Source organism: Cornus florida, unplaced genomic scaffold, assembly GCF_030987335.1.
Source record: "Cornus florida cultivar Cherokee Brave unplaced genomic scaffold, ASM3098733v1 CherokeeBrave_3.0.0_Hap2_Chr11, whole genome shotgun sequence".
Classification (NCBI taxonomy): Eukaryota; Viridiplantae; Streptophyta; class Magnoliopsida; order Cornales; family Cornaceae; genus Cornus; species Cornus florida.
Window position 1 is genome coordinate 70,321,567 of NW_026775581.1, and position 19,458 is coordinate 70,341,024.

The 19,458-nt window shown below is 33.3% G+C and overlaps 2 protein-coding genes and 1 long non-coding RNA gene across 3 annotated transcripts; 2 read left to right on the forward strand and 1 right to left on the reverse strand.

The window, feature by feature from the left end:
• Positions 1 to 1,047: 1,047 nt before the first annotated feature.
• On the forward strand, positions 1,048 to 5,142 carry LOC132284424 (glycosyltransferase BC10-like). The gene is made up of 2 exons (XM_059786544.1): positions 1,048 to 2,327; positions 4,203 to 5,142. The coding sequence occupies exons 1-2, from the start codon at positions 1,806 to 1,808 to the stop codon at positions 4,842 to 4,844; spliced, it is 1,164 nt and encodes a 387-aa protein (XP_059642527.1). The 5' UTR covers positions 1,048 to 1,805; the 3' UTR covers positions 4,845 to 5,142.
• A 3,304-nt stretch (positions 5,143 to 8,446) lies between these two features.
• On the reverse strand, positions 8,447 to 9,341 carry LOC132286117 (uncharacterized). The gene is made up of 2 exons (XR_009472684.1): positions 8,991 to 9,341; positions 8,447 to 8,646 (listed from the first exon to the last, which is right to left on the reverse strand). It is a non-coding gene; the product is annotated as an uncharacterized LOC132286117 (long non-coding RNA).
• Positions 9,342 to 13,186: 3,845 nt separating this feature from the next.
• Positions 13,187 to 14,198, forward strand: LOC132284117 (jacalin-related lectin 19). Its single transcript, XM_059786187.1, has 3 exons — positions 13,187 to 13,306; positions 13,418 to 13,639; positions 13,764 to 14,198. The coding sequence occupies exons 1-3, from the start codon at positions 13,304 to 13,306 to the stop codon at positions 14,124 to 14,126; spliced, it is 588 nt and encodes a 195-aa protein (XP_059642170.1). The 5' UTR covers positions 13,187 to 13,303; the 3' UTR covers positions 14,127 to 14,198.
• Positions 14,199 to 19,458: the final 5,260 nt, after the last annotated feature.

The following is a 19,458-nucleotide window of genomic DNA, read 5'->3' on the forward strand; positions in this document are numbered from 1 at the left end:
TCTCTCTCTCTCTTTCTCTATGAAAGATTTATTTCTCTGAATATTACTCTATATATACATATATATTGATTACAAATCTTACCTTTTTCGTTTGCTTTCGATATAAATATTTTTTTCCAGAAAATATTTCTTTTTTTCAAGTAAAATATTGAGCTTGTGAAATAACTTATCGAAAATTGATAAATAAGTTATTTTTATTAGGTTTTAATTTTTTTTTTCATTCGTAAATATTTTACGACAACCAAACACCAAAAAATAAAAATAAAAATTCTAAAAAATATTTTACATCCAAACGAGCGCTAACCTAAATGTTTTCTTACTGTTACATTTGATTCAGTTTCATTGATTTTATTGTTCGATTTGTTTTCATTTTTATTTTAGAACCATTAAGAATGTTTTGGCTTCAAAATGGATCCAATCCAATTCATGTCCTCCGTTTGTTTGGATGAAAAATATTTTTCATTAATTTTTTTTTTGCTTTTTTTTTTTTGTGTGTTTGACAAATGTTTAGGTTGAGATTGTGGTCGAATTCACCGGTCGGGGGGCATGTTGAAAATTGATGGATTAATTATTTTTGTTAGATTTTAATATATTTTTTCTACCTAAATATTTTACTACAACCAAACACTATAAAATGAAAAAAATATTTTACATCCAAACAAAGCCCAAACCGAACTTTATTCTCACTGTTTCATTTGATTCAGTTTCATTGATTTTATTATTCGATTTGTTTTTTAAATCTTTTTTAGAACCATTACTACTGCTTTAACTCCAGAATGGATCCAATCTCCCCTCCTAAAATTCTATTTATTTGGATGTAAAGTATTTTTCATTAATTTAATGATAAAATTCGTTTTTAATTTTGTTAGAACCATTATAGCTGCCTTGGATTAAAAATGGATCCAATCCAAACAATCTCCACCCCTAATATTACACATGATATATTTCAATTTTCTGGTAATTAACTGAACACAATAGAGAAAGGAAGCCTACTATATCATAACGCGCGCGCGCGCGCACACACACTCTCTCTCTCTCTCTCTCTCTCTTCCTCTGTCTCACCAAACTGTTCCTACGCGGGCGCAATTTAAGAACCGAAAAAAACTGTATGAAACGCATCAGTTAGTCGCACAAACTTCATGAATTCTTCATAAAGTCGTCCTTAATTACAACCCATCCTTACACACACACTTTAAATAACACCACATGCTCTTACACCAAATAACCTCCACCCTTTTCTCTGCTCTTTTTTCTCTCACAAAATTAATGTCCCCTGTTGCCCCCTTTTTTCCTGGAAAATCTCTGCCGGAAAATTCTCCATTTCAATGACAACTTCCATTTTTGGATTAGTGTCCCGACAACTTCTTCCATGTTTGGCAAATCTTCACATGGTAAGGAACACACCCACCTCATTTATGATCTGGTTGAGAACTACTTTTTCCTTTTTTTCAAAAAAATATTTTTTGGGTTTATTCTAAATCTTTCCATTCCTGTTCAAATTGAAATATCTTCATATTTGAATAGTACCCATTTGGTGAATGAAGAATTTAAATTGTTTTTCCCTGAATTGGCACTAATCTTTGTGAATGGGATACACAAAATGGCTTTTTTGGTTGAAGAAGCACTTCTGAATCAAATATAGCCTTTGTTTTTTTGGTGAAATACCAACCCTAACCATTCACATTGTGGAATGCTAGTTCAGAAGAGCCTAGGTTTCACCAATTGGAGGAAATTGAGTTTGTTTCATTTGAAAATTGTTTGAATAAACAACATTTGTATTCAATTAGAGACAAATTTAGGTGAAAATGAAATCGAGGGAAATGAAAATGGGGGACCTCAAGGATGCTGCCACTTTGCTTAGAGCAAGCCATTCTAGGTTTTTGCCACTAAGAATCCTGCAGTCCCTATTGATGTTTTTGGGTGCAAGTATTGTATTTTCAATCGGTAGTATGTATATGATCCGGTATTTCGGAGAACAGAATGTAGTCGTCCCATTCGTACAGACCAGTGTGCAGACATGTATTGAAGAGGCAAATACCATAAAGAAATGGATTAGGCCTCCAACAAGCTTGAAGCACACCATGAATGACGCGGAACTATATTGGAGGGCCTCATTTGCTCCTCGGAGGAAAGCTTATCCATTTAAGAGAACTGGCAAAATTGCATTCATGTTCTTGACTAGGGGACCATTGCCACTGGCACCTCTTTGGGATAGGTTCTTCAAGGGACACAATGGGCATTATTCAGTCTACATTCATTCGCTTCCATCTTATATTCCAGATTTTCCACCTTCGTCTGCTTTCTATGGGAGGCAAATTCCTAGTCAGGTATCAGCAATAATCATCATCTTCCCTTTTTCTTTCAAATTTCATGCAATTGAATGTTCTATAAGTTATTGTTTTATGTATGCAGTTTCAAATTTTTACTGCTTATCATGTTCATTTTATTTTTATTTTTTTTAGTGGAATGCTTTTTCGTGCCTAATCTTTTCATCTAATGTAGAACAAGGAAGTTGTTTTAGATAATTTTGATCATATGTTGTCATTTCTATGCATACATCTTAATTTAGAATGGGGAAGCTGTTTAATTTGTACAGGAATAAACAAAACATTTCTTTGGTGGTTGTGAGCTACATGGATATAGGAATAGATCCTAGAGGATTATGAATTGTGTTTGTGAGCAACAACATTTGTTTTCAAATAAAAGGAGTCCCAGAAAACCAAACCGAACTTATGATAATTATGATGCAAACTGTGTATGCCACGCCCGTGAGTCCAAATTTCAATACAAGGATGAGTTCTAATCTGCCAAAATCGCATGACAGAGGAAGAAAATTATAGTTGATGTTGAGGGTAGTGATAATGGAAGGGGAAGATGGAAATTTTCTTGGGTTGAGATTCCCAACCAAGAGTATACATACTTGTGCGTGGTTTAATGGAACTTATGGCCCTAGACTATGCATATTGGCTATATAAAGTTTAAAAGCACATTGAAGTGCTTGAAACATGATGCTAAACATATTTAGATGCAAATGTCTGCCCAATGATGAATTATGTTTACTTTCACTTAACTCTTGTATATAGGAAAAGAGAATCGATCTTTTTACTACGAATTTATAAGCTGTTTTATGGCATTTACGAGGGAGGGCAGGGGTTATGGTTTTGATTCAGTCCACCTACTTTCTCACATAATTATATGCCAATATGAAACCAAATGGATAGTATTGATGCTTACTATGACTTTTGAAAGCATTATCGAACTTACTTGTTTATAAACAAAAATTTTATGAGGAACTAGAAGTATGATATGCCAATCTAAATAACCATTATAGGAAAACAAAGTTAACCTTTGGACTTGTACAGGTACAATTTGAAAATGTAACTTTTGAGGAAAGTTTCTTTATTTACTCACTAATTTGATTGAAGAATTCAATACATCATAGGGAATAGGAGGGATTACCTTTATAAACAAATGTTTCTAATTGTTTATCTTCGAAATACATTTACCATTTTACCTGTTTAAGGGTTAAACTTCTTTATTTTCAGAATCTGGGAAATGTTGCATATATGCTTCAAGTTTTCGGTTTCTTCTAAAACTATCAAAGTACAGAATGTAAATAAGGTTCTTATTTTGGGTTGCACAATGTATCTTTTCTATGCAAGTAAGGTGGTTTTTCTGGCTATAGGAAGATAAAACAGTAGTAGCCTCTGATATTTACTTTAGACCACTGTCCATTCTTGGTTGCCTCTGTGTTTATTCAGGCATGGAAATGAAAGAGCCAAGCAGGTAGCATTTACCTGCACCCAGATTCGGGATTATAATCAATCAAAATCTACTTCATCAAGAAAGCGCAACTGATTATTTGACATATGCTCCTACTACAAATTTTAAGCATCTCAACTGTCACTTTATATCAATTTCATGGGGTCATTTACTTTTGAAAATTTTCGATGTTGAGAAATCACATTTGGACACACAAATATACACACTTGTTCCATTTGTTTTCCGAATTCTCAACCTTCAATTTGGAGGTGGAGAAGCTAATGTACTTAACATAATGGTAGGTAATATAGTTAGGAGATTGTGATAATCTACTGGCTATTTCTTCTTCTTCTTTTTTTGAATTCCCAATAGCCCTTTTTGCATTTATCTTTGATTGGATACTGTCATTGTTGTTATCGTTGTAATTTGTTTCTGTTTAGGTGGCAGAGTGGGGAATGATGAGTATGTGCAATGCTGAAAGAAGACTACTAGCTAATGCATTGCTTGATATCTCCAATGAATGGTTCATCCTTGTGTCCGAGGCATGCATTCCTGTTCAGGACTTTAAACTTGTTTATCGTCACATATCAAAATCCAAGCACAGCTTTATAGGTGCAATGGATGAACCTGGACCTTATGGAAGAGGGCGTTATAACAAGAACATGGCACCTGAAGTCAACCTCACCGAGTGGCGTAAAGGGTCCCAGTGGTTTGAAGTTAATCGAAAACTAGCTGTTGACATCATTCAAGATAGCTATTTTTACCCCAAATTTGAACAGTTCTGCAAGCCAGATTGTTATGTGGACGAGCACTACTTCCCGACCATGCTGAGCATGCAATCTCCTCATCTCTTGGCGAACAGGACCCTCACTTGGGTGGACTGGTCTAGGGGTGGTCCGCACCCTGCTACATTCGGGAAGGATGATGTTACGGAGGAATTTTTTAAGAACATTATTGAAGGTTCAACATGCAGTTACAATGACAGGCCAACTTCTATTTGCTTTCTTTTCGCAAGAAAGTTTTCGCCAGATGCTTTGGATCGTCTATTAGAGCTTGCACCCAAAGTTTTCCACTATTGGTGAGACATTGTCGACTGAATCAAAATTTTGGAGTAGAGCCAATGGAAGCATCAGTTTTGGTTTTGAAACAACCCTCTTCTTGGTAGGTTGATGAGATTGATCTATGATTGCACCAAGTACATGTACTTCTTATAAAATTAGAACCCCGGTTCAACATGTCGAACGAGTTTGTGGTGCAGCAATATTTTTTTAGGTCTGTTGAATGTATTAATATCATATAACAAAGTTTTCGGTCTCTTTTGTGGAGGACCCCTAACCATATCTCATTCAGATTAATGATTAATTATATTCCATATTAACATCTGATACATTTTTTCCTCAGTCCAATAAACAATGGATCGAAAACCAAGTTGTTGGTTGCATTTAGTCAGGCTCTTCATTTGCTGTTCAGGTTGGTTGATTCCTAATCAAAGTTCATATTAGGTGCTACTTGTAGATGGTCATGTTGCTGCCTCTGAAGTTTCATAAGAATTTATACATGTCCTTCAGGCATGTAGGCTGATTAGTTAGTTTTGGCCATCAACCTATATATGCTGTCCTTGATTAGCATAGCACACACTTAATGTTTGATATTTGAACGTGCGATGAAGGCATTTGATGAGCATATATCGTTGTCTCTAGCACTTAAAGAATGCACCATCTATTTTCACACAGTTTACTGCCCTTTTTGAATGAGGATGCATGAAGAAAATGAGAACATGTAATTAATACTCGTGATCTTTCCCGCTTCCCTTCTCGAATCACTTGGTTTTTACGGTTGTTTAACCACATACTTTAAGGGATTCGATGTTGAGTGAGCCACAGTGCACTCTTTATTCCACATTCTGTATTGCAATTGAGAAGGATTGCATTAGAATCTTATAAATACACACTGCAATGCAGCAGAAGACAGCTTGAAATTTTACTATGCAGTTGTCTCAGTTACAGCAATTAGGCATCATGATTTCGAATGTTAGATAGGACATGGAGAACATCTTGGTTGTATAGAGCGATATATGTTTGGCGAATAAGCTTCACTTCTTGCTTTGTTGACTGCACTAGTGGCTCTAAATGTGTACAATTTACTTTTCTTACTGTTATCATTGATATTTGATAAAACCATATGCTTAATTTAAAATTATTCCTAGCAGGACTCGAACGCTTGCAATATTACTCATAGCTAGGCTCGAACACTCATAGTAACCATATTTTATGGGATGGAGGTGTTTATTTCAAAAATCAAATATTTTCTTTTACAATAAAGAAGCCAATAGCAGAGTAAAGGAATAAAAATGATATTCCAGTTTTAAAGGTGAAAATATAATGGAACATATGCTAACTGTTTCAATGCCAACACCAACACCTAGCTGCCTTTCTTTATTGGTCTATGAGGTATCTTTGATCTCTCTGTTGATGTCAAACATATTGGTGTGGAATAATGGCCAAACTGAAATTAATTACTTAGTCATAATTTTTTTTTTTTTTTTTTTTAATATGACTTAAGCTATTCAAGTTATTCATTTATCATTGATGTAACATATTCTCTAACATTTGGCCTCAGTAGAGGAAAAAATTTGAGCATTTTCACACCCACAGACTAGCTAGAAGAAGAGCCAAATTGCCATGTCAAGCAGAGTCCCAATTAAGGCATACCACTTACCCTTGCTCTTTGGTGGCTAATGAGCATTAGTACTTCCAAGTTCCAACTGACATGGTGTTCTGTCATTAAAATTACAAAGATGGAGACAAAAGGGACCAAATTCCAAGATACATGACATGTATACACGAACCCGATACAACACCGATATGTTGACACATTAAATTTAAAAAAAAAAAAAATAGGACATGGACACACAACTTGAACACTGCTAATATAAATCTGAATTTCGTTTATGTATCTATTGAGTAAGACAATTAATAACTTTAATTAATTTATAATTTTTATACTAAAGTTTATAAGTTAAAAATGAAATTATTAGAATATTAAAAAGAATATATTATATTATATATGATATACTTTCTTATCTTGTTATTATAGTTATATTTTTGTTCACTACATTCTTTGAGATGTATTTAATGTCAATCTTTTAAGAAAAAGAGATTGGACATTTCATGTATTTAAATATATATAATTTCACCGCGTGACGTGTATTTGTTTTATATATGATCATTAGCTAACATAGGATATGTTGGTCAAGTGTTTAAAAATTTGTTAATCAAGTGTGCGAGATGTGTCATCTAAGTTTTTGAAAATAATAAAAATTACTTTTAAATTTCGGACATGGCCGTGAGGTGTCAGACAATTATTTATGAAGTGTCGAGAACACGAGAACACGACACCTCGTAGAAGTGCTCGCACTTCGTAGGATATGATTAACATAAGCAAGGCTTAAAGTTCCTTAACCAGCCCAAAACACTTTAAATAGAATGGGATTGGTCTATTTAAATTAGGGTTGCAAACGAATCGGTCTTGATTTGTTTAGGGCTCGTTTATTAAGCAAATGAATTAAGCTTGATCTCGATTTCTAAGCTCATTTAAAAAATGAGCCGATCCCGAATAATGTTGGGCTAGTGAAGATGAGTTCGTGTAGGCTCATTTTTATTTGTGAATATATATAGACTTCTATACGTTCGTGACCATTGGCTCGTTATAGGACTTATTTATATTTATATTTATTTATTATTATTATTATTATTTATTTTTGAAAATATAAAATAGAAATATAATGATTTATATACTTATATACTACCTATATCCCACATTAGATGTCTATTTCAGTAATTTTGACTCATAAAAATTGTGAATCAAAAATTTTAAAGTGAACAACTAATAAGAGAGGGAGGTAGTACTTAGAATTATCTCTATATGCAGTGACATAATAAAGCTTTGTTAAATCTATGAACAAATGTATGTCCTAGCTAGTTTTATTGCATCTCTTGTATGATTGGCATATATTTTGTTTCTAAAGGGTTACAATTAGTTCATATTCATTTTTGAACCCCAAACTATGTTATATGAGCTCTTCAAAAATAGGTATAATACTCCTTTCAAACACATTTAAAAAGATATATACATAAAAAAAACTAAAAAGAAAAACATGATTGAAATGATTATATTATTACTTCAAAAATGATTGAAAGGCCTAAATTTAACGTACACCATATTATATAAAGACTTTACTTTACTTTAAATATATATATTTGTCACCCGAATTCATTTATCATCAAAACCTGTCTGTAATGGGCATTTTCAGACAACAGGCTAGTAAGACAATGCCCACATATGTAATTTGTGTTCATCAAGCTGATTCCATATCACCTTCCAATAAAAAATAAAAAATAAAAAACACTGATTCCATATCAAAATGCTATGCCGACTAAAATTTTAAAATTTAATTGTTAATTTCATAACCATTTTGGTATAAAAATTGATGCTCTAAAGTTCTGGCAAGAATCAGATGCAAGCAAGATCATTAGAGCATCAATTATTTAGACCGACTAAAATTTTAAAATTTAATTGTTAATTCATCAATTACAAGTATATATTATGAGAAGAATATACCAAAATGGTTATTTCAAAATCAAAAGCAAAATTCTAAGATAGTGGTAGGGTCACGACCCAAAAATTCCAATAAAATCCTCCATTCATTCAAATCAAAATACATCAAAATATACCCAGAATCATAAAAAAGAAAAATTGTTCTCTTTTATACAAAGTCAATTTCCTCAAATACACAAAAAATTCTTCAAATAAATAAAATAAATCATGCAACGCCGACTCTTCAACCTAAGCCCAAATTTAACAATCCACGTTCATCTTCGGTACCTGAAACTGAAACTCCCAGTAGGAAAAATCATAACAAGAATTTTATGGAGGTTTAATAAAACAGCTTTACAAAATATACATATTCATGTGGACATATAAACAAAATACATATATATTTAATAAAAACCATTGAAACAAAATCATTCCAAGCCATTCAAGATATAAAGAACCCTATACTAAAAAAAAAAATTCCTCGCTAAACCATCAAAACCTCAAACATGTGGATATATAAACAAAATACATATACATTTAATTAAAACATTTAATAAAAACCATTGAAACAAAACCACTCTAAGCCATTCAAAGTATAAAGAATCTTATACTGAAAAAAATAATTTCCTCACTAGATCATCAAAGCCTCAAACTTCTGGCCTCCTCTGCAAACTCTCGGACCTCCTGTCTTCTCTCGGCTCACTCACTCTTTCCTCTTATTTTTCTCTCTGTATCTTTGTATACTTAGTGCACATAACAGCTGAATATATAATGCAAATCCACAGACGGTACAACAAAAAAATCAGCCAACAAAACCTACGTGGTTTGGCCCAAAAATCTTTAGTGGATCGCGCCACTATCACCGTCACCTTATCTTCTCAAAATCTCGGCTACTACACCCCCATCGCCTAACCACTAATATCAATTCCAAACCTTACAACCCACGTCAAGAAAATCAAAGTCAAGGCCAAAATAATTTTTGGCCAAACAAATCATCAAGTGGGTCCCGCGGTTCATCACAATCCATTTCTCTCTCACATTGTTTTCGGCTTCCGATCAAAATCCTCTCTAGCACAACAAGAAATATGTTCCAACTTGCGAGTTATATGTGGACACCATTTTGCTACGTGAGTTAATCAAAGAAGGGAAAAGAAAATAAATCAATTTTTGCTAAAGATGTATTAGTGTAAACATACAAAGTTTGCTACGTCACTTAGTCAAAAAAGACAAAAGAGAGTAAGTCAATTTTTAGTACATATATACAAAATCTATACATCCCAATTTTCTCCTTAACAACATTATAATATTTTCCTAATGTACATCCCAATTTTTTTTTAGAATACGGTATACTATTCATCTATTTCTCTTGTTAGGAAAACGTTTGGACGTTAGTCTTGCATCACAATATTTTCCTAACGTACATCCCAACTTTCTCCTTACTAACATCCTAACATTTTTCTAACGTGTATCCTAAACAAGATAAAGCAATAAATAGTGTGATGTTGGTAAGGAGAAAGTTGGAATGTTGGTAAGAGAAAAGTTGGGATATAGGTAAGTCCGTTTTTAATGTAAATATAGAAAGTCTAAACATCCCAACTTTCTCCTTAACAATTTTTCAATATTTTTCAAATTTCTCCTTACTAGCATCCCAACAATTTTCTAACTTACGTCCCAAACAAGATAAAGCAATGAATCGTGTGATGTTGGCAAGGAAAAAGTTGAGATGTTAGTAAGGGAAAAGTTGAGATGTAGCTTAAGTTAGAAAAATGTTGTGATATACAATTTATACAAAGATATGTTTATTTATGTATTTGTACAAGTGGGATGTTGGTAAGGAGAAAATTGGGATGTAAGTTAGGGAGATCAAAGATTTTCGCAAATTGCTTCACTTGTGCGATATTGAGAAAGATTCAGAATGTGATATATAAGAAGTTGTAGATTAAGAAAATGTTTATGTAGAGAGAAAAAAAAGAGCAAAATGTTAATCTGGTTTTGAATTAGTCTCGTATCTATGTGTGTATGTATATACAAAAGTTTTGCTTTTTAATTTTTCACTTTTACGATTTTAACTAGTTGCGCAGGAAAGAATTTTGATCCCTTCCTTCATCCCACGGCTGGTGCATCTTCCTTCCATCAACACATACATTATATATATATATATATATATATATATATATATATAACCAAAAAAAAAAAAAAAATCAAAACCCATTAAATGACCTTTCATCATCAACCATCATTTCAGGCTGCCTTCTTTTTTCTTTCCTCAACCGACATTTTATACAGGATTAATTATAATGACATCCATGTGATTTATCTTATTGATGATGATACTTAACTTATTTTTAGATAATGACACTTCTTGATAATTTGTTAAATTAAAAAGATTGTGAAATGTCTAGTTGCCCCTTATTATTTAATTAATTTTTAATACAAAATATCAACTTACTAAGTTTCTTAAATACCCGTATCATTAGTCTTCGAAAGACAAAACCCAATTCAACTTATTTTGCATCTTCAAACCAATTCTCTCCCCAAATTCCAACATCTCTTTTTCTGATCTTCCATGGTCGGTGATGAATTATTTTCCCGGTGGGAGGCCTAATAAGCCGCTGAAGGCGAGGAGCATGTGGAGGGTGCAGAGGGTTAGTACGAGGAAGAGGTCGACGGTGGAGGGTAAGAATCTGGACTGTTGTGGCCTCCATAAGAGGTGGCTAGCGGTGGTGAAGGGGTTAATAAGCGTGCCGGCGACGATGCTAAGCCAAATGAGCCAACCGACGGCCACATGCTCTCAATCCACGTACTTCTACAAATTACCCAACCGAAAGCTCAAAGACTTACCACCACAATCGTGAGAACTCGCCCACCCCGATTCACTCGATCAACTCGCTCCCACTCAATCCTCTTCTTCTTAGCCACTTGAAACCCGCGGTCGCCTCCGTTACCCGCAGCGGCGAAGGGCACCTTTGCCTCTGTCACGTTCTCCATGTACTCATCTGAAAACCTACTCTTCTTTCTCACCTGACAACTTGAATCGCACTCGCATATTTCAATTATTTGGACCGGTTTATGATGATGATCAGCGTGAGGTGAAGAATGAGAAAAGCAATCCCTTGAATATTTTATAGGTTTTATTTACAGTGGGGAAAGAGAGATCAGATTAGATTGTTGATCAATCACAGGGTGCATATGTGTATGTGAGTCTGTTGATCTAAGATATATATATATATAAAGAATATTTTGGTTCATTGAAATATTTGTAAATGTTAAAATTGTAAATTTATTATTTAAATAAATTAATTCACAAAGGCATTAAGGTCAATTTACATCATGTCAGACCATTAAAGGGGGTCATTGTTAACTTTAACAACTTGAGAGAGTGTCATTATAAAAAAAAAAAGAGACCAAATTTCATTTGAGTGAAAACCACAAGAAGTATCGCTTTCATATATATATATATATATAACAAAACCAAATCCCAGTAATAATCTTCTGATACTCAAATCAACCATCACAATTCTCTTCCTCTCAACTCTGCCAACCCTCCTTAATCTTAATAGACGGATGTCAAATAAATGTACATATAAGTCAAATAAATTGACATCTGTGGATTAAGATAGGGTGGATTAAGATAGGGAGGGAGCAGTAGGTGCCAAAATTGAGAGAAAGAAAATTGTGTTTGGGTCCCACAAGATTATTAGTGAAATTTAATTGAAAAAATTACTAAAGTTATGAGTCATAAATATTAAATCGGTTTTAAAAGTTAATTTTCTATTTTGATTGAATTAAACAAAATAATTACAAATATATCAATATTTATTGCTCAGGTCAAAAATATTCTCACAATCTTATTTCAAAATCTCAAAATATCCTCCTTAAAATTATATAATTTCAATATAATAAAATAAATAATTAAAAATAAGTTTGACTAGTGAATAATAATTCTCTATTACTTACCTTCGTCGTCAATAGCCACCAACGTCCAGGGCATCACCCACCTTCCAGGTCTTCTAGGTCTCCCTCCCTCTCTCTCTTCACACACACATATAAATATAAATATGTTATATTTTTGTTTAGGAGTTTAAGATCTAAGACTCTGTAGGCTTTAGAAGTATGTTATGTCTTATGAATTTAGGGTTCCTCTGGACAACAAAAAAGAAAGAGAGGTGGATATTTTAATACTTCATTACCCTACTGCTATGATATGAAATCCTTAATAAATCCCATTATAGTTTTGGCATCTTCTAATATATTAACAATAATAATAGCTTCTTTTAGGTAACAATTGAAAAATCTTCTATGTGATATACCATTATTGCCATGTAGAGCTTCCCTTTTCAATTCTTACCTTTTACATCAGATGACATCAATTCCAAAAGGCAATCCAATGGCGATGGACGACGAAAAAAAGAGATAGAGAATTTTTATTTGCTAGTTAAACTAATTTATAATTATTTATTTTAATATTTGAAATTAAATAATTTTAAGAAGGATATTTTTGTATTTTATAATAAAAGTGTGAGGACATTTCAGACCTTAGCAATAATTCTTGATGCATTTGTAATTATTTTGTTTAATTCAATCATTGTGAAAAATTAACTTTTAAAATTGATCAATTTGTTATTTAAAGCTCTTAATCCTACTTATATGTAGTTTTCCCAATTTAATTTCATTATATATTTATATATACAAATGTAATAAAAATCAAAATCCAATCAACTCATTAAATAATGGTAAATTTCTAATAACAAATTAAATACTCAATTTTGACTAAAAAAAATCATAGAATAAATATTAAAATCCTAAAATTCCGGTTATCACAGGTAGAATATAGAATCAGATACTGCAATGACTCAACCACTCCCTTGTTCTCTATATTAGCATCCCTCCACTGCAAATAGTAGCCATTTACTTGCCACCTCTCGTCATACTTTCCTTGGTTCACATGGTATCAAACACACAACTCTAGTTCTACAAATATATATATATATATATATATATATATTTATGTTGTTTATACTTGTTAATGCATGTGGTGTATATGATGTGCTGTTTATAGGAGGGTGAAAAGGATCAAGCTGGTGGGAGAAAGAACATAGTTGTCGGACCATGGGGAGGTAATGGGGGGACAAACTGGGATGATGGCAGCTACAACGGAGTGAGAGAAATCACACTTGTTTACGGCCGTTGCATCGATTCGATCCGCGTAGGGTATGACAAGAATGGTAAACCTGTTTTAGCAGACAAACATGGAGGTGTTGGAGGTAATCAAACAGCTGAGGTATGACTGATCTTTAATCCCTTTGTTTGGCTTCATCAATTGATCCTCCTATCTTAATCCATACCAATACTTGACAAGATATTTGCTAGATTCATGAACTGATCATTTTTCTTGTATTTTGCAGATTAAGCTGCAATACCCTGAGGAGTTCTTAACAAGTGTGAGTGGCCACTACTGCCCGCTGGTCCACGGTGGTGGTCCGGTGATCCGGTCACTGACGTTTAAGAGCAACCGGAGAACGTTTGGACCGTTCGGAGCGGAAGAAGGGACACCATTTTCCTTTTCCATGGATGGAGGCAAAATTGTGGGGTTCAAAGGAATTAGTGGTTGGTACCTAGATGCAATCGGCTTCCATTTGTCTAGCTCCCAAACCAAAAAGCTCTTTCAAAGAGTTCAGAATAAGCTTAAGAAACTCACCAATACCAAGTCTTTGGCCCCAAAAGATGATGGGAAGTCTATAGTTACAACCACAAAAGCTCGTGCTTAGGATGTTCTCATGAACCCCTATGTATTTAAATATCTGCTTTTCTATTTAATTAGATTTTATTTTATTTTATTATGTATTGTGTTGGAAGCTACCTACTTATATCTACATCTTGAATAGAAGCCATTTTAAAAACCACACGGCCGGGGCTCCCAATTATACATAAACATAGGTTCATAAACTGTTGGAAAGAAACTGAAATAAGAAATATCACAAGGGAAAAAGGGATAAAAATTATAAAATCTATATACTGTTGTAATCTATATATTGTTGTCCTCATCACATTTAGTATATGAAATAAACGCTAGCTTAAACCATGATATGATCTTGACAATGAACATTCCATTTCACAGACACACACACAAAGGGTGGGTAGAGGTAACTTAATTTTGTTCCAAGGAAGTAGTTGTGCAATACAATACACAAACAAGATGGATCGAGGTTTTGGAAATATCTTAAAGGCACACAAGTTGCTTTAATACCAAAAGGGCTGGACATTTCCAATTTTTCAATCCGTAGGGAGTATAATGGACCCAAAGAAGTATGTGAGTGGGGGCAAATTTAAAAAATAAAATAAAATGTTGTGGGGGTAATAATGAAATTTTTCTATAATTTCAGGAGGGCAAAATTTAAATTTTATAGGTATATAAATAAATAAAAACAAAATTAGTAGCTATAAAATACAAAAATAAAATAAATTAATAATAATAAAAATAATATATTAGGTCCATGCCAAATTAGTATCAAGTTCTTACCCACTTTACACTACGGACATAAATTGCAAGGACAAGCAACTCTTCTTTCTCTGTACATGTGTTTAGTTATCAAATTTTTTCTTTATTCAATAGTCAATTGACTTAAGCAAGAAGGTAAATAACTAACTAACTTTGTGTTTTTTTTTTTTTTTTTTATAATAAAAATACACTAAATTGGGGCCAAGTATGATTTTACATATTATTGTTTTATTTATTAAAATACAGTCATATAGTTCAAGATCTCAAGCCGAGTTTTGATGGATACTAAGATCATCCATAGCCAATATTTTTCAGCCGAGGAATATTCAAGGATCATGACAAGCATTTGTTGTAGTTGGAAGTCTTTGATGGATACTGAGATCATCCATAGCCATTACTTTTCAGACGAGGAATATTCAAGGATCATGACAAGCATTTGTTGTAGTTGGAAGTCTTAGTAGGTTTCCTAGAAGTAGAAAACCAAGGACCCTGTGACTTTTATGCGCACTCTCCCCTCTTAGTTGCCTCAAGAATACTTATAATATTTCATTATATATGCTTTTACACACACACACACACACAAAAGTCATCATTATACAGTACTCCAAATCCTCATAAGTAATTAAAAATTGTAAAAATTAAAAATAAAATAATAATAATATCTAGGGATGTCAATTTTTACCGCCCCGCCGGGGCCCCGCCCTGTTCCGCCCCGTTAATAACGGATATGGGAACACTTATTATACCGTTGGGGTGGACATGGATACAAATTTTGTACCCGTCGAGGGTCACGGGGCGGGTAAGGGTTCAATATATATATCCTAGGGGCCCCGCCCCGCCCCGCCCTGCATATAACTATATTTAATATATATATATATATATATATATATATATATATATATATAGTAATAAGTTATTTTAGCGGCTTACCCAACCCATCTCTTACAATCCTAATTTGGGATGTAAACTTAGTATTAAATTTGCTTTTGTTTTGGTTATGGTGGAAGTTGGAGTTTAGAACTTCTTGTGATTTGGTTGTATTAAATTTTTATTTTTGTTTATTATGTTCTTTGAATTATGTTATGTGCATGTTATTTTTTTTATTTTTGTTAGAATACATAATTTTATTTATGTTGTGTCATTCCTAGGCTTTGCACATTTAATAGCAGGAGTTTAAGTTCCAAAAAGTGGGAGAAAAAAATTTATTAGTGGGGCGGGCACGGGGGCACAGTATTTCCTAACGGGGCGGGGTTGGATATGAAAATTCAACCCGTCGCGGGTCTCGGGGCGGGCATGGACTTGACAAAAATTAAAAGGGGCGGGGCGGGATTTAGGGAAACCTGCTCCAAACCCGCCCCGTTGCCATTCCTAATAATATCTAGTTGTTGATCCATCTCTCCCACGCAACCTTCAAAGTTCGGTCATTACATCATCGGTGACATCCTTTCTCACACTCTGCCCCTTCTCTCTCACTTTTAGTTCACAAATCTTTGAGTCTCACAACGTGTTTGCGTCTCAATCAGAACCAACAATGATAATGAATCAAGTTTCTTAGTTTCCAACCACGGATTTGTCATCCTTTTTAGTTTCGCAAAATTCAACCTTATTTTAATTTCTAGGGTTTAGCTTTTGAGTCTATTTCACCCATTTTTCCCTCTTTTTCTTTCTCTATATTTAGGCTTGGATTCAAGAATATGAATGTTTTTTATTGTTATTTTTGTTGTATATATAATTCAAAGGAAAAAAAATTCAACTAAAACCGTGGAACTGAACCGAACCAATCCATCTTTTCATGGTTTGGGCTGGTTCGGTTTCAGATTTTTTGGAATCATAGGGAATGGTTTGGTTCTAAAAATCTTCAAAATCGGACCAAACCGGACCATGTACACCCCTAATGATAGACCCATAGAAGTATGTGAGTAGGGGAGAATTTTAACAATATATATATATATATATATATATATATATATATATATATATATATATATATATATATATTGTGGGGGCAATAGTGAAATTTTTCTATAATTTTAGGAGGGCAAAATTTAAATTTTATAAGTATATAAATAAAATTTAAAAAAACAAAATTAGTAGGTATAAAATATCAAAAATAAAAAATAAATAAATTCAGTGGGTGCACTTGCTTCCACTGGGCCCATATTAGGTCCGTGATTGAATTTAATGCTTTCCGAGACACTAGTATTAATTTCTAACCCACTTGACCCTATAGCAACATGAATTGCATTGACTAGCAACTCTTCTTTCTGTTTAGTTATCAAAAAATTTCTATATTTAATAGTCAATTGACTTATGCAAGAAGGTAACTAACTTTGTTTTTTTATTTATTTATTAACTTTGTTTTTTTATAATTTTACTAACATACACTAATTTGGGGCCAGATATGGTCTGAAGAATGGAGGCTAAGATTTGCATCGGCGAGGAGGGTGAGAGTGAAGAGAAAGAGAAGAGAGAAATGGGTTTTCCGGTGGTTGAAGGCCATTGGAGTTAGAACGCCGCGGTGAAGAGAGGGTGGTGGTGGTGGTGGTGGTGGTGGTGGTGGTGTTCTGTTACTGCAGTTATGAGTGTTAGTTTGGTTGGATTTTTATACAAGGGAACGCGTTGTAGACTTGGGAAGTCGTTGGACCCAGGGCCGGTTCTGAGATTGAAAAAATCTTGAGAGGCCCTAGGCGAACTTTAAATGTGAGGCCCTCTATACATAAGTTTTACACGCGCAAATTTTTTTTTATTTATAAAAGTGCAAATTTTTCATTATTATTTTTTTTTTACTGGATCAAACTCAGCAATCATTTTAATTATGCTTCAAAAATTTCTATTATTTTCTTCATAAAGATTCTCATTGTCCTCACGGAATGCCAAACTATTTTTAGCAAGAGTTTTCACAACAAAAATTATTCTCAATAATACTTCCCTCCAATGTTCTCTATCTTTGTTAATTTTTTCTTCCACACTTTTATCGATTGTTGCATTTTTTGTAATCTGATTTCTAATTCAATCCAATTCCCCATGCTAACAATGTGTTCACGACTAGTCTCGTGACTTTTGAGTTTGTCCCAAAGATTTTTCCAGTCATTAATTTCTTCATTTGCCAAATGAGTTTTTTGTTCGTCACATTTAAACAAGTTACAATAAAAGGCCCGCGGGGGCCTAGTAGTGATGGTAAGGTGTTGGCATTGGGTAATCACTCTCCAGGGTTTGAGCCTTACCACCTGCTAGAACTTCAACTCATCCGATATTGTGGCTATAGGGCTGGGCTACAATATCCCCAGTTTGGTGCCTTAGGGTAAGGTCCGAAGGGTCTTGTTTTGGGGAGTTTTGGATTATCAAAAAAAAAAAGCAATAGACTCTTTCCAAAGAACTCGAATAGATTAGCCATCTCCTATCATGTTTTTCACCGTTTAATAAGTGTCGAATGTAATATGTAGAAGAGAAATGTCTATATTTTGAATTTTTAAAGAAAATTTTCAAATTTACCATATCTTGGAGGACCTCTTTCAACTAATAAATCTATCATTTTTTTATCAATATCTTTCCAATTTCCTGGGTCATTAATGTTCAAAGGAAGATTATCATTCTCATTCATATATTCTTCATTTACCAAATCTTCAAGTTCATTCACATTTTCTTCATTTTGATTCTCTTTCATATCTTCATTCATTAAATTTCCATGTTTATTAAGAGTTTTTTTCATTCCTATGTTCTTCATTCACCAAATCTTCAACTAAATTCTCATGATTCCTAAAAAAAACTTATGAATAACACCATTTTGAGATTGAATCAATTCTTCTTCTTCCTCTTCTTCTTCTTCTTCTTCTTCTTCTTTTTTTTTTTTTTTTTTTTTTTTTTTTTTTTTTTTTTTTTTTTTCAATACCCAGATTTAAATTTTCTTGTAGACATAATTGTCAAAAATCTTGCAAACTTAGAAATCTAAATAACAGGAAACACAATTAACATAACACTAAACTTAAAAAAAAAAAATGTTTTGCTGAAAGAAAATATAGATTAGCTTGATCTCAATGGCTCAATATGTAATAATATGATTTACAGAAAAACAAAAATATATTTCAAGTGAAGGATTACTGGATTGGAATTTGGAACTCATGTATTACAACAAATTCATTTGTCAAACAATAATTCCATAAGAACAATCGATATAGATTTAAGCTCATCAAAATAATTTTTTGGTTTAAGATTTAAGTTCATCAAAATAACTACTTGAAATCTTGAAGACTTGAATTAGAGTTAGAAGTAAAAAACTTACAGTGTTCAGTGAGGTCACACAGAAGAATAAGATGATGATGATGCAGATGCAGATGTAAATGCGACTATTGCAACTTGCGAGTTACGAACCCAAACTGGAAGTCTAGAACAGAGAGTCTAGTCTATCTATAGAGAGAGAGGACAGTCGAACAGAGAGCAAGAGCCAAAGGAACTGAGTTTTGAACTTTTGATTTTTGAGGAAAAAAAGCTTCTAATTGTTGCAGTCTTGCAGAGCAGAGAGAGAGGGAGTAAGCTTGAGAGTTTAGTCTGTTGAGAACAAGAATTTGGATTTGGAGGCGACGTTCAATTGATCAAACCCTAAT

Excerpts from the sequence above, each read along its gene's own strand:
- LOC132284117 (XM_059786187.1), top strand. Across the intron at positions 13,640-13,763 it reads GAGGTAATCAAACAGCTGAG|ATTAAGCTGCAATACCCTGA; the intron begins GTATGACTGATC and ends TGTATTTTGCAG.
- LOC132284424 (XM_059786544.1), top strand. The coding sequence starts at position 1,806 with ATGAAATCGAGGGAAATGAAAATGGGGGACCTCAAGGATGCTGCCACT. Across the intron at positions 2,328-4,202 it reads GGAGGCAAATTCCTAGTCAG|GTGGCAGAGTGGGGAATGAT; the intron begins GTATCAGCAATA and ends GTTTCTGTTTAG.